Here is a 15,938-nt window from a genome sequence, read left to right on the forward strand (position 1 = left end):
AACTTCTCTTCTTATTAAAACTTATTATGTGCTTTGTTCAGACATGAATATATTATTCCTTCCTATGTTTTTACTCATGTTTAAATCTCCCTAGGGATCTGCACAGTACCCTTGTTTGTCCTTACTACATAATACTACTTCCTGACTATGCTTTATAAATTAATTCATGTAATCCTAATCATAACCTATGATTTAAGTACAGTTATTATCTATGTTTTATAAATAAGGAAGCTAAGACCCAGAGAAATCCACATAGACTTTCTATGGTTGGAATATTTATTTCCCTTTCAGCCTGTGTGACTTGGCGTAGACTGATGTCAGTAGGAACCCCCAGGGTGGTTGTGGGAGGAAGGGTGACATACTGTAGATGAACCCTCTCAAACTATGCTAACACAAAATAATCTCTCCAGGGATCATTATTATTTCACACTGTATGTGTAGATTATTCACACATTTTTGAGCGAAAATTTTCTCTTTTATTATTGGTTGGTTTTTCTTTTCAATTCTAGATCCTCTGAATGATACTTTATTTTCCTTATTCACCACTAGTGTCTTACAATCAAAGAAGTCTATTAGCTTTACTGAAAAAGCAAAAGAAAATCTGAAGAAAGGATATGCTGCTGCAAATCAAAGTAGAATGGGTGTATCAAGAAACTTAGTTATTCTACCTGAGATGAAAATGACAGAAAAAGTGAATGTTTCCAGCACTAAGATAGTACAGGTAATGTTCTTTAGAATTCTGGTATATTTTCAAATTGCATCATGAAAAATTTGATTGTCACCTTAAAGTTAGAAAATGTAGTACTGCTTTTAGAAAATCACATCTAATATTGAAATACTGATTTTCTTAGAATCTTTAACCCCATAACATTTCTTATAGTACAGTATTGGCTATTGGCTCCTATAACTCATTATTGACAAGAAGAATTTAGGAGTAGAATAAAGAAAGCCTATTAATGACCTTACCTCATGTTTATGGTAATAATTACAGCTAATACCCTACTACTATCATCTACTTTTCAGCAGTGTAGTATTGCAAATGTCTTAAAAAGACTTGTCATATATTAGAAAACTGATGAAGTCAGACTTTTTAAAGCTTTTAATCAAAGCATAACACACACACATACACATATATATAAAAGTACATTTCATGTACACATATATGTTATAATTTTGGGCTAGATGATGGTTTTTGACATGGGAGATTAAAAGCACAGTTTCTAAAATATAAAACTGGTAAATTGGACTTCATAAAAATTGCAACTTCTGCCCTTGGAAAAGACATTGGTAGCAGAATGAAAAGAAAAGTCACATCCTGGGGAAAAGGCATATGCTTTATATAACATAAAGCATATCCTTAGAAAGTACTTGTAACTCTATAGACCTGTAAATATATAAAGAGCTTTCAAAACAATATTAAGGCAACCTAATTTTTAACAATGAGCAAAATACTTGAACAATTATATTACCACAATAGACATACAGATGGTAAATGAGGATATGAAAAAAGACCAAGGTCAGTCACCAAGGAAATGCAAATTAAAATCATAACGTACAGCTAAATACCTGTTAGGATAGCTAAAGTTTTTTTTGTTTTTGTTTTTTGTTTTTTTTCTAGTACCAGGAATTGAACTCACGACCTTGCGCTTGCCAGGCAGGCGCTGTGCCACTGAGCTAAATCCCCAACCCTGAGGATGACTAAAGTTAAAGACCGGCCATACCAAGTGTTTGCAATCTGTAGAGGACCTAAAATGTTAAATACTCTGATCCTAGATATGGAAAATAAAAATTAATTTGGCACATTATTAAATATTAAGCATACATCTATTATAATACTCTTCTACTTCTAGATATTTACCCACAAGAAAAGAAAATATATGTAGATATAAAGACTATTACATGAACACTGTATATTTGTGTATATATTATATACGATCTCTCTGCATATATATACCCACATACATGTATACACATGAAAAATTGAAAGGTTACCTGCTTTTGCTACCTCTGTTAAACATGGTAGTGACAGTCCTAGTCAGAACAATCAGGTAAGAGAAAGAAATCAAAGGTTTCCAAATTGGAAAGGAAAAAGTAAAATTATCTACTTGATCTTACATGTAGAAATCTCTAAAGGATACACAGACACACACACATAGAAATAAACTAATAAACAAATTCCACCACTTGCAAAAAAGAAGGAAATCAATGTATAAAAAGGAAGTGCTCACTTCTTCTGCAAATAGAATAGCTTCCCCTGCTTTTTTTCCGGGTCCTGTTGCATAAAGTATTGCTTTCCATCCTTCGACTTTCAGTCTATGAATTTCTTTTTCAGTTAAATGTGTTTCTTGTGTGCAGCATAGCATTAGGTCTTGGTTTTTGATCCATTGTGCCAGTCTATTTATTTTGGTTGGTAAATTGAGAGCATTTACAATGATGGGTATATGTATTGACTTACCCTTGTCATGTTATTTTCTTGCTGTTGGTTTCCTTTCTTTTCCCTCTGTTTAACTGCTGGTCTTACCTAGTGGATTCTTTGTATTGGCATGTACGGTACAAATTCTCTATGATGAATATGATCATTATGTATATTTAAATGGTACCAATAAACAATAACAGTAAAAATAGTGAAGTGCTCAAAGGAAAACAAGTAATCCAGATTTTATATCTAGCAAAGCTGCGGTTCAAAAGTAAAGTGAAATGCTATCCCAGATGAACAAGAATTGTGAGAATTTATTGGCAGAAGAGTCTCCTTACAAGAAATAAAGGAAGTTTTACATATCGAAAGCAAGTAACTCCAGGTGATAGTTAACATCTATATGAATAAAAAGTACAGCTAAACATCATTCTGTAACTATAACAACACCATTATCAGACCTTCCTCTTTTTCTGAAAAGCAATTGTATAAAATAATATATACATAATCACACAATAATAGTATAAAGAGAGTTGGTGGGAGCAAAAGTGTAATGAACTAAAGAAATTTTGACAGGTGAGAGGTTAATAATCATAACACTGGTCTTTTGTATTTGCAATACTAATAGATATGATATACATAAAAATAATACCCCTGAGGGTATTATTATCCCGAGCTATCTAGGAATGATGTTCCAATATATTAGTGAAATTAAGCAAGTGTAAATCCAACCCTGAGTTCTAGATGATGTGTATGGTAAGCTTGGGAGCAATCAGTTAAAGTTTCAAATACAGTGAAAATTTACCACTGAAGTCAAGAGACTACCTTAGAAAACACCCACTCCATGCAAGGGAAAAGAAATAATACTGTTCTCTTACAGCGGTCAAATTGTAGAACAAAATCAATAGATCAAGAAGTTACAAAGGAAATTGGAAAATATTTAAGATGATAGATAGTCAGAATGCCAGTGCTTATTGGATGCAGCTTAGGCAGTGCTTAGAAGGAGATTTGTAGATCTAAGTCCCTACATTAGAGAAAAGAATGACAAGGCAGGTGTAGTGGCACATGCCTGCATGGTCACCATTTGAGAGGATGAGGCAAGAGGATCACTTGAGCCCAGGAATTTGAGGCCAGCACTGTGAGAACCTGTCTCAAGAAAGAAAGAAACAGTACCTGAAATCATTAACCTTGGAATTTAAGAAAATGGAAAAACAAACAACACTTGATAATGGATGGACAAAGTTGTGTAATATCATTTCTATTTTCTAGGTCCTACTGCCTTGAAGACCTGCATTCTTTAATTATTTCATTTTAAATAAACATTTCTACAGGTGCTGGATAAAAATGGGGTTGATGTTACTCCCAGACCTCTTTACAATCCAGATCCACATACAGCAAAGCCAACTAAACTACTGTCATCCCAAGAAGGCTCACTTGGGTCAGATATTATCGCCTCCTATAGCATGTATCAGAACACAATGAATCCCAGTATGATGGGGCAGTTTACAAGGTAAATATACTATTGCATAGCTTCTTTCTTACCATATATATGGGATTTGCATTCAAATTACATGCATACCTTAGGTATCAATTGGTTGTCGTCTCCCAGCTTGAGTGTGTCATCTTAGATGCAGGGCTCTGCATGACGTAAAGAGTTCCCCCACACACCAAACATAACTGTAAAATGTGTAGAGATTTTACTTAAGATTTCACAGTTAACCAAGGGAAAGGGCTACCATTCACACTCTCACAGTTGACTGCAAATTCCCACTAGTATTTTTCCTTAGTTTCTTTAGCTTCTCTCATGCTATGTTTTATGGGAAGTGATGGGTTTCTTTTTTCCCCCCTTCTCTCATGAAAATCCTTGTTCTTCTAGGAATTGATTTCTATATTATTTTAGAATACAGAGCAGTTATATACTGCTTGTCTTACTTTCTCATCAGTGACACACAATACCCAACACCCACAAGTTAAAGGAGGAGAGGTTTCTTTTGCCTCACAACTGGCAAGGATTTCAGTCCACAGTGGGCTGGCTCCACAGTGGGCAGGACAGCACGGCAGAGGCCCATGGTGGAGGAGAAACAGTCCCCAGCAGGGCAGACAGGAAGCAGAGAGAAAGCTCAAGGAAGGAGCCAGGAAGAAATAGACCCAGGCCACACCCCCAATGACCCAGCTCTTCCTACCATTCTACCTGCTACCTTCAAGTAAGCTATCAGCCCCCAGGACCCAATCACCTTCCAAAAGCCCCACCCATGAGCACATGAGGTTTTGTGGAGACATCTAGATATAAACCAGAACACTGCTGTACAACCTGCCTCCACATTTGCAGACAGAAAGCACGGGGATGCCAGGTAAAACAAACGATATTCTAATAAGCTTGTCCCACTGTTTAAGTGGGCCATTGAGATGGTAAGGAGAAAAAGTATATACTTCACAGAGTGATGTTAACATGTTTAAGGAAATTAGTTTTGGATTCTTTCTGTTGATTTCCTGCTGAGTCCATAGATTTGTTTTACTTCAGTTTGAGAGGACCCTTATAAAACTGAGCAAAGCACATTTTTAAGATGATACTTGAACAGCGAACAGGCCCTGAGATAAGATAGCTCTGCAAGATTGAGGAACTAAAAAATAAAAAACAGTGACAAAACAGTTAGGGAAGAACAGTCATAGAAATGAAGAGGCTGACAGGGCTGGGCTCTATTTTGGAGTTTTGTCTTGAACATACTTTTATTTTAAATATATTCTGAATGACTTTAGGCATAAATTTGACATGTGCTAGTCTGAAGTATATTTTAAATCACTTCTGATGTAAAGAGCATTCAAGTCAACTCAATATTTTTCAATATATTTTGATCAATGTACTTTGATCTATGTTGCTGATAAGATTATAGTGTACCGATTGCTATAGCTAATGTTCCAGTTGACATACAAATAGATTGCCTATAAAGGCACTGAAATAAATGGTAATGCTGTCATTCACTGCTGAAGGTCAGCTTTAGGAAGCACTACAGTTTCCAAGTCAAGCGCATCAACGACTGAGTCACTGGCAGAAGACTTAGAAGAACCTCCCTATAAACGTGAACAACTGGCTAGTTTTACAGGTAATAAAAGTACACTTTTGTCTTTAATCTTATTTCTTCACTCATTTTTAATGATAACGGGCACCCCCCCCCACACACACTCTTTCATATATTTGTGGGGTTGTTAAATGCTAGTGTCATAGTCTGTACGGCATTGTAGGATCTCCCCATATCTTAATCTGTGTACAAATACAGAGTGATACTCCCCTGATAATGCTCACATAGCCAGCATTTGGAAATCACAACCATACTGCTTTTGAAGATATCAATATGTAATACAACCACCATTGTTAATTCCCTCCCACTTTGTTTGTAACTCTGTATTGTCTGTACTGTGCTTGTGATATGTTGTAAAATGTTGTATGTCTGTTAATGTTTCCCTCCTTTTATCTTTAAAATAAAACAAACAAACAAACAAAAAAAAAAACCATACTGCTTTTATCTCAAGTACTCAGAAAGAAGAATAAGCATGTTGGAGAAAAAGGGAAGGTACCTGCAGTAAATGAATGCTTAGATTTTGGTTTCTAATACTAGTTTCCAGCAAAAGGGACCAGGGGTCTATGGAAAAATGCCGGAGTTTTAGTTTCTCAGCACTGGGACAAATACCTGTAATTTAAAGGAGGAGAGGTTTGCTCTGGCTCATGTTTAGAAGTTTCAGCCTTTGAATGGTTTGCGGCATGGTAGAAGCGCTCTGACGGAGGAAAGCTGCTTACCTGCTGGCAGCCGGGAAGCCCAGTGCAGGCGGAGCTGGGAGGGAGATTCCTGCTTCCAGGGCAGCCCACGGTGACCACCTCTTCCAAGCACACTCCCCCTCCCAACAGCAAGTCAGCGCCGGAGCCCATGAGCTAATCATTTTCCAAACGCAGGGGGCTTTGGGGACCATTTTAGATCTAAATCATAAGAGATGATTCTAGGACAGGGCAGGAAACATACAAGACAAGGTAGAAAGTGAAGCAGTGCTTGAACAAAACAACCCTACAAAGGGGTGTGCGTGGAGTAAGGGACACACAGCCCTCAGGAGGCGCTCCCATCAGCCAGAGGTGTAACAATTTCCACCACAAAAGGAATAGCGCAGTATCGTAGCATAACTCAAATTATAAAATATCCATGAGTCCCTACTGATATAAATAACTGAATACGCAAAGGGTGGAGACTAGACAACTCTCCTACACAGAAGAGTTCTAAATAATTTATGTTGATATTCCTTTCTCAAGGTGGAGCTCAAACCCCCATCCTGTAAGTATGGGCTTTTCCTTTTGACTTTCTTCTAAAGAGTCCATTATACAAAGGGGGCAGGTAAAGAACAATGTTAAAGCAGCATAATACTACTTCAGCCCAGTGGCCAAGGCTCACCTCACCAAAGACACCATCACGCTGGTAGCTCGCATGCCTGACGTATGATGAGAATGACATTTTACCTCTATAGTCTTCCTCCCAGGATCCATAACCCTTGTCTAACACCAGGAAAACCCAAACCGAGGGACATTATACAAAAGCAGGTGACCAGCAGCTCTCAAAACATTCAAAGTCTTGAAAAACAAGGAAAGTCTACAAAACTGTCCGTCTAGAGGAAAATCATGACTGAATATAAAGTGGTATCATCGTTGAAGTTCTGGATAGAAAAAATGGCACTGGTTAAAAATTAAGAAAATCTGAGTAAAATATGGACTTTAAGTGATAATAAAATATCAGTTTCAGTAGCTGTAGTAAACATATCATGATAATGTTAAAAGTAAGGCAAATTGGATGCAGGGTGTACAAAAGCTCTTTTATAGCCTTGCAGATTTTCTGAACTGTTGAAACTATTCTAAAATTAAAAGTCTATTAGTGTTTTTAAAAGTCTAGTCAAACCTGTGAGAAGTCCTCTGGACGATTCTGATGCATCATAAAATTTGGGAAGCATTGTTTTAGTGCATAACCAGAAGAAGTTCTACACTTAGGAAAGCTCATGATTTTATTTCCAAAGCAGGGGCATAAGGCATGTTATACACCAGCTGTCTTTAGATGTTCTCAGTGGATGCAAAAAGGATGTAGATTTGTATGCAATCCACTTGTGAGAAGCGGCAGTAAACAGCCTTTGTAACTCAGTGGCATAGTAAGTTTATCTGACACGTTGTGGCTCAAGTAGAGGCCAAGGAAGGCTGAGTACTGCTTCGGTCAGGGGCCTGTGAAAGTAGCCAGATGATAGCGTAGGTACAAGCAGATATGGTAGATTAGAACCAAAATATTATGCTGTGGAGAGCATATGCTGTAATGCCCTCAAAGTTGGCAGACTCAGCGATCCATTCGTTTAAGCTTCTCCAATAACTCAGACCTCCCCCAACCCTCTCACACGGCTTCATAAAGAGATGGGAGGAGCCATGAATGTCCCACAGAACTGGCGTTCTCTCATTCTAGAGGCACCGTCAGGAGCGGAGGAAGATGCAGTCCCTCTGTCACTGGTAGTAAAGAGAGGCGCAGGCAAAGCAGATTGATTTGGGATCACGTCCTAGGTAGATAAAAAATAAAGGGGCCAGTGTCTGTGTAGGGTTAGTCTATAGTTAGCAGATCTGCACTTGTGAAACAAATCCTTTAGGTAGATGCTGTTGATTTAGTTTCTCAGCATGTATCAAATTCAAGCAACCTCCAGAAAATGATACAGAAATCCAGGCAAAAGTCCTGTTTTCTACCTTACAGTTTTGTCTATGAATGGTAGTTCCTCTGCCATTCATCTGAAGTTTGACAAGATAATTATTTGCCCCAACCATAATAGATAACTAAGGTTTTACTATATTGGGTTTTGTATATGTAGTGCATTGCTATGGCTTGTGTCTAGATGTCTCCCCCCAAAGCCTCACATGGTCATAGGTGGGGCTTTTCAGAGGTGGCTGGACCCAGAGTGTGTGATGCTGGGATCAAGGGTGTGTGATTACTAAATTAGTCTGCTGATTGTTTAGCATAGTTCTGGGTAGGATTAAGGGTGCCCCACTCTGGGTGTGTGTACTCCCTACCCTAATGGTGGATAGCCTGGATGTAATATAAAAGACACAGAGGGGGCTGCTTGCTTGCTGCTGCTGCCTCCTTTTGCCTGCCCTGCCATGAACTGTTTTTCCTCTGCAATGCCCATCTACCATGCCACCCTGCCTTGGAGCCAGCCAACCATGGACTGAAACATCTACAAACTGTGAGCTAAATATGCCTTTCCTCCTTTAACTTTGGGTGTTGAGTATTTTGTCTCAGTAATGAGAAAAGTAAGCAAGATAAGCATGTAATGAAGGATAATTTGATTTTGTAATTAGCATATCTGTGGTGTCACAATGCCACTTTCAGGTATATAATATCTAAATCTGGTGTTCTAAAAATAATAAAGACCAGAGAATCAGTGATCTACATTTTTAGATCCAAAATTTCCAGCATTCCTGGTGTTCTCTTGGACTTCTCACTTATCATTTCTATTGTTTATTGTCTTCACTGATACAGTACAAAATTTGAAGGAGATGTACCTCAAAATGAGGTCATGTGGATAATTCATTTACTGTTTCACTAATCTTAGCCAAATGTACTTTCACCAGTTGCAACATTATATTAGTTTCAGAATTTATTGCACAGATAACAGTTAACAACTTTTCAAAGAGAAGAATCACCCCATGCTAAAAACAATTGGCAATTATTTTCATCTTTTTGAGACAGGGTCTTGCTGTGCAGTTCAGGCTGGCCTTGACCTCTCTGTGCAGCCCAGGATGGCCCTGAGCTCATCGTGATCCTCCTCCCTCAGCTGAGATTACAGACGTGTGCCTCTACAGCCAGCTTATATTTTTTTTTAAAATAAAATGTTTTAGGTGGTGAGGAAGGAATTTTTCTCAAGTATGGGAAAGAAGAGAGAGAAGACTCAACTTTAATCTCTGGAAGCTGTGTTTTTAGGTCTTATTTTCCCAGTGCTACCGAAGCATCAGCCAGGCTGAGATCTCGTGGATCTCTGCTTCACACCTTTTTGTTAACAGAAAACACTGACCTCCGACCTGTGTGTCACATCATGGCTCTTTATCATCCACGTAAGCAATGCCAAGTTCACTCAGTGCTACAACTGTATTCATAGTACAATTTCCTAAGGACCTCGAACTACTGACTATCCTAAAGGTTTTGGCCAATCCTTTTCAATGTACTGCTCGTATGGACATTGAGCCCATTTTGTGTCAACTGGAACTTCTCTTGAAGACTATTGGTAGCTCCTGGTCAAGATGATTAGAGGTGACCTACACTCTAAACCAAAGACAACTTAGAAGAATGTTGCTGGAGCTATGGAAGTCAGCTTCAGGGCTGAAAGAAGTGGTGCCTGCCATATCTCCCAAACATACTTGCCTCCTTGTTCTTCCTGCATAGTACAGTCACTCAGTCATGCCAGAATCCCTATTAATATTGTAGGGTAGTTATCATGGGAAACTGTTGGAGTTATGACTATGAGTTGTTAACCAGGCTCAACTTAATACAGACAGTCAGCCAAGGAGACTGGTGAGAAGGCTCTCAAGCACAGTGCAGTTTCAGAGAGGTTGAACGGACTACATATCATATATGGCCTGTTCCACCACCATATAAAGCCACCTGCAGTGTATGATCTATCACGGTATTTTCCTGTCTAAGAAGAAAATGCAAATTAGCTGTAACAATTCGTAAGCGATTTTTATGAAGTTGTGTCTTTCAGATCTGCGAGTTATGAGAGCAGCCCCTGAAACAATCATAACCAAAGAAGACCTAGAGAAAAATATAGAGATACTACTCACAGAGACAGACACACTGAGATTTTTCGACCTGCCTACAGTCATGATCTCGGTAGAATCTGAAGAAGCGGAGAAAGTCACGTATGTGCATTTCAATTGTCTGCACTGCTTCTGTAGTTCAGGTGGAAAATCAGGCCTTTCCTTATTTCTGTGGTGGGTTCTTTATGGATGTACTGGACAGAGGTGCGTGTGCCTTGTGAAAGTCTATGTAAACCTCACACACCCTGTCAAAGTATAGGGAAAGTGTTTATAGTGTATGTCAGTTTTCCTAGAGGACAACCCCATAGTTTTACCATATGCTTTAATAACAAGGCAAGGGGCTGGGGATTTAGCTCAGCAGCACAGCACCTGCCTGGCAAGTACAAGATCGTGAGTTAGATTCCCAGTACCGGAAGAAAAAAAAAATAACGAGGCAAACCTTTGAATGGGAAAGAGGTGATGCAGGTCAGAGGACTCAAAGCTGTGGTAATCTAGGAGGGTTGAATTCTGGTGTTCTAGTGCACAATGGAGAGATTATGGTTAATGATAGCCGGAAGAGAATTTTGAATGTTTTCGCTACAAAGAATAACTGTTTGAGGTGACAGATGTTGTGCTTACACTAGTGAAAACAGCAGACCTGTATATGAACACTACATTTTCATGCAGCGCTACATATAAAATAAATACTATTTTGATGCATTTTAAGTTAGTTTTAATTGTAAAAGAAAGAACTGATGTTTATTTTGTAAGACTTATGGGAAAATATGTTACAGGAAAATGAAAGAATTTAACCTGTTGGAGCAGAGTTTTCATTTCTCTCTAGTAAGAACGTAAAAAGACTCTTGGTTCTTGCCTGATGTATTTTGACATTCTGTTGCTCGAGACGAGCACATTAAAAGTTGCCACGTATTCTTGGAGAATGGGCTTCTTGTCGTTTTGTCACTATTGCCGATAGCTTTTTCTCTGAAGTCTACTTTATCTGAAATTAATATAGTTACTATAAATAATCGTTGTTCAGATTATTTCATGCCAAATATCATTTGAATATGATTCATAGTACTAAAATATCCATCACTAAAATAATTTTAGGATATTATCCTTGCCTAAAATATAAAATACTGTGTAATGGGTCAGGCATGTTGGCATACTCCTATAGCTCCAGCTACTTGGGAGACTAAGAAAGAAGGATTGCAAGTTCAGGGTCAGGCTAGGCAACTTAGACTCTGTCTCAAAATTTAAAAACAGTCTGGGGATATAGCTCAGTGGCCCAGGGCCTCATATATGTTAAGGCACTCTACCCCAGAACTATATCTGCAGTCCCCTTTATCTTTTGTGGGGTTCTGGGAACTTTCCTTCACTTCTTATAGCTTGTAAATGTATCTAATCCAAATCCATTTGTACTGTATTTTACAGTCCAAACAATTTCACAATAATTTTTCCATGCAGTATGGGGTGTGAATGCAGGGGCACTCTGCATAGGAGTATGCCAACATGCCTGACCTGGTATTCTCTCATGCCAGCACAATGCACTGGATACATTTGTTTGTGGATTTTTTAGGTCAGGCACGATGGTACACATCTGTCGTTCCAACTCACTTGAGCCCAAGAGTGCAATGCCAACCTGAACAACATCAAAATCTCAGTTGTCTCAAATGGCCAGAGGTTAGTATGTCTCCTGTTTGCTCTCAAAAGCAAACACAGATCTCAGGAGGAACAGATACCCTGGTTAAGTTCTAAAGAGTCCCTCAGATTGAGGTTGGTTAAAATACACCAAACAAATAAAGAAACAAGGCATTATGAATGAGAATAAGCAGAAATAACAAACTCTAAATCTAGACCCTGAATAATGATATTATCATACATAGGATATAAAACATGTGAAATGTTTAAACAAATACAACAGAATTAAAATGTCATTAGCATTAAGAAACTATCAAGTTGATGACTCATGTTCGGGTAAAGAATTTTAAAGTGTGTTAGTATAATTGTTTAAAAAGCAGACATTGATTTGAATGTTATATGAGACGATTGAATAAAGATTTAATAAATTAGAAAATGGAGGCAAATAAATTATACAAAGTGAATGTTGAAGAGAAAATGGTTTATGAAGTGTGAGATAGTTTAAAAGCATGCTGACGATAGAATATTTAGTCAGAGTTTCAAAAGGGCGAAGTAGAAGAAGAAAGAAGAGGTACTATTCAGAGAGAAAGAGAGAGAGGAGAGAAAGGACTTTTCCAGAATATTGGGAGACACCATTCTACAGAAGGAGAAATAAATAAAAAATCCACAAACAAATGTATCCAGTGCATTGTGCTGGCATGAGAGAATACCAAATGTAAAGAGAAGGCTCTCAAAATAAATAAAGAAAATATCACCTTCAGAAACATAAACTGACAGCATTCTCCCTTTTTAGGGATAAAAGTCACCTCATTATTGGGGACTTGGCCTACCTCCAACCTCCTAAAACTAGTTATGGCAAAAGCTTAAGTCCAAGGAGACAAGTGGTACAGTTTTGTGGAGTCCAGGAACGTCAAAACGCTCTGGGAGGAGAGACAAGGACTCTTCTGGGTCACCATATTTGCTGCATTTTCACAGATATGGGGAATGCAGGAAGAAGAGGGTACATCAGAGGCAAGGGCCCTGAGAAACCAAAGCAGTATATTTGCCAATTAAGAGAAGGGTTTGATCTCTAAGTGCGGCAGCTTTATTGCTCTGGAATAGGAGGTGTCAGCAGTCCATGTCCTGGGCTGCCTCAGCTGTGGTGTCATCTTGACTTTAGAACACTGTGAGCACGAGCTTTTCCAACACAGCCAGAGCTCCCTTCCTGGCTGGCAATTTAACCCTTACATAGCCTGGTCTCCGACATCTCCCTCTTTTTGTTTTTGTAATTGTGGCAGTTGAGACACTATGACTTGAGGTTAGACAGATCTAGGTGTTGTCCGATTTGGCGCCCCCTGGAGCAGACTAAGAACAGAAATGAAAGACACAAGCGTGTTAATATAATCAATATAGTGTCGAATCCAAGCTGGATCTGGTGGCAGCAGACCTCACAGCTTCAAAGATGTCCTCTTTCTATGGCCACACATTTCAGGGTAGTATCCATGATGCTGTTTCATGACCTGTTAATACACAAGCATACCCTTGTCCCCGTGTTACTAACTATACTGGGCCTATTTTCTTATTTGGATGTCCTTTTATAGGATTTGTGCTCTTGGAGTCTTCATCGATTTGTCTTGTTTGTCAATAAAGTTCTGATGGGGTGTATTTTTTTCAGGCACATTAAAAACAATTTTTAAAGTAGCAAAGTCTAATTATGTTTGTGGGGGTTAACTGTAGTCCCCCTTTTGCTTATTTAATTGAGTTTTAAGAGATAGATGTATTCCTTTTTTTAAAGCCTGGCCTTTAGTGAAAACGTCTTTGGCCATAATTGTTTTTTTGGGTCAGGACCCACCACTGTCTAACCACTGGTAATACTTGTAACTAACGTAGCTGTCTACATTATTTTCCCTTTGAAGAGCTATCCCTAACTGCGGATAAGGGAGACTGTGTGTAGTTTCCATCTTAACTGCTTCGAGTTGAGAAGGGTCCATGCAGGGGAGTCCGTAGTCAGGGGTCCCCTCTAGAAAGCTAATCTAGTGGGCCTCAGATTGAAGTCCTATTGTAGTTTACCAGTTATGAACTCTCTTTATGAGGTTGATCTGGTGGGTTTCAGTAGAAGGAGTCCAGCATACCTATTGTTGGTTCTATCTGTACGATCACTTGAAATTTGGCAGCCTCTAGGCAAGAATAAACCAATTTTTTGGCAGTTAGAGCATGTATAATCAAACCATGAGCACTGGAATGGAAAAGCGAGTTTGCAAAAGAGCCACGTCTAAACACTGTTTCTATGAGACTGGATTAGTGAGTGCAACCCCGTGTCTCTCGGATCTCTCTGCTGATGGAGTCTGACATTTTGTCATTCGTCTCTGCAGTTTTAGCTGATCTTACTTGAAGAATTCAAGGATTTTTGTTGAGCTCTTACAGATTTTACTATAATTTTTTTTCTGAATGACCCCTAACAGCAGTCAGTTACTGGTGTAGCTGGAAATTGCCAGAAGGAGTTAGTGACTGGAGTCCTTTCCTATAGCTAGCTTGTGATCATGGCATTGCTTTATACATCTTTTGGTTATACTTTTCTGCTGGATGTTTAAGGCCAAGTTAAACTGAGAGTCGTATTAATCGAAATTATCCTCTTGCTATCTCTCAAAGTCAGTTAAGTCTCATCAAGATTTATCTTGGAACCATGTGCAGAGCCTCTCAGTTCTTTGGTCAGTGTCAGCTGTCAGGATGAGTGACGGCCTTTGCTTGACCAATCGCTTTCTGTGAAAGCGTGGTTGGTGTGCAAACAGAGCACAACCCCCTAGTCACACTGACAGCAGCTGGAGGGTGGGACCCTAATGTATCTCAAAGTGCTCCAGGGCTCAAATTTCAGCTGCAGAACAACCCCAGGGTCGCTTCAGTGCCAGTGGCTGGGAGTGGAAGGAGGGAAAGTCTGTCCATCACCACAGACAGCCAGCAGTTTGACAACAGATCAGAGAGAACTCGACTGAGAAGTAGGAGCTGGGACCCAGATTCCAACTAGGCAAATGCCGAAAGCCAGTTTTAGCCCTAGCTACAAAGGACTAGAAGCATTCCTGCCCTGTGCTGCAAATAGGCAAGGGCACCACCACCTGCCATGCGACCACAGGCAAATGGCCTTGGCTAGCTATGGAAAGGGCACTCCCGTCACCCTACCACCAACTCATGCAAGAGGGGTCAGCAGTGAGGCAGAGATCAGCCCCGCTCTCAGCAGTAATCCTGCTGCGGACTTGGCGGAGTTATTCAGTACGGGGGGCCAGAGGAATTGGTTTTTCTTTTTAAAATAATTACTTAAATTTTGGGAGGGGCTTGTGTGGGTTTTGGCTTTTATTGTTTGGTTTGTTTTCTGTCCCGCCTCTTTTTCTTCATTGGTCTTTCATTATTCTCCAAAATTTACAAATGAATAAACACGGTCTCTGGTTTTTTTGTTTCGCCTTGAAATTCATCTGTTTTCTCCTTCATTCTTTCTCCCCATCCTCTTCTCCAGCTTCCCAAAGTTTAGGTGATCATCCTTAGTCCTTCAGCCTTGCTTCTACTATATTTCTTTTCAGTTTCACTCTGTTTTGCCCCCATCCCTCTTGAATTCCCTTCCCCACTGGATAAAATCACCTTACCAAGGGGAAACCCACGGCATACCAATCCCTGGCCTATGTTGGAAGTTGTTGTACAACTATAGATCTCGCTCCTATGGTTAGAGATACCAAATTAGCAGTCACCACAGTTTCTAGGCTGTGCTTGATGATATTGTTATCACTGATTGTACTACTTTAGCCAGGATGCCATACTTGTAATCAGTTGTTCACCCTTGTATGGTAACACTGTGATAATCTGCGATCACAATCATCCTCAAAGCCCAGTACCAAAGGACCGGGTGTTGAGCCAAATAGATAGCAACACATCATCCCAAATAAAGTGTGAAGATAGGATCCTGGGACACACATACAGATCAACAGCCACCTATACCTCAAAGATATCTTGGAAGAATAGACATTTCCTAGGGAAGCTTTGATACCAGTGATAAAGCTACCTAACATAAGAAAAATACAAACAATAACACACATACTAGCCTACAGATCCCCCAAATTTAAAGACCCA

General features: G+C 39.3%; 1 protein-coding gene across 1 annotated transcript in view; it reads left to right on the plus strand.

The window, feature by feature from the left end:
* Wdr78 (WD repeat domain 78) overlaps positions 1–15,938 on the plus strand; it is a gene marked incomplete in the record, with an annotated part of 61,991 nt that overhangs the window by 16,403 nt on the left and 29,650 nt on the right. The window contains 4 exon segments of the mRNA XM_013514439.1: positions 550–721; positions 3,745–3,923; positions 5,402–5,514; positions 10,172–10,328. Coding sequence (XP_013369893.1) covers positions 550–721; positions 3,745–3,923; positions 5,402–5,514; positions 10,172–10,328 — 621 coding nt within the window.

The sequence above is a fragment of the Chinchilla lanigera genome, unplaced genomic scaffold (genome assembly GCF_000276665.1).
Source record: "Chinchilla lanigera isolate Chin_1 unplaced genomic scaffold, ChiLan1.0 scaffold00022, whole genome shotgun sequence".
Lineage (NCBI taxonomy): Eukaryota > Metazoa > Chordata > Mammalia > Rodentia > Chinchillidae > Chinchilla > Chinchilla lanigera.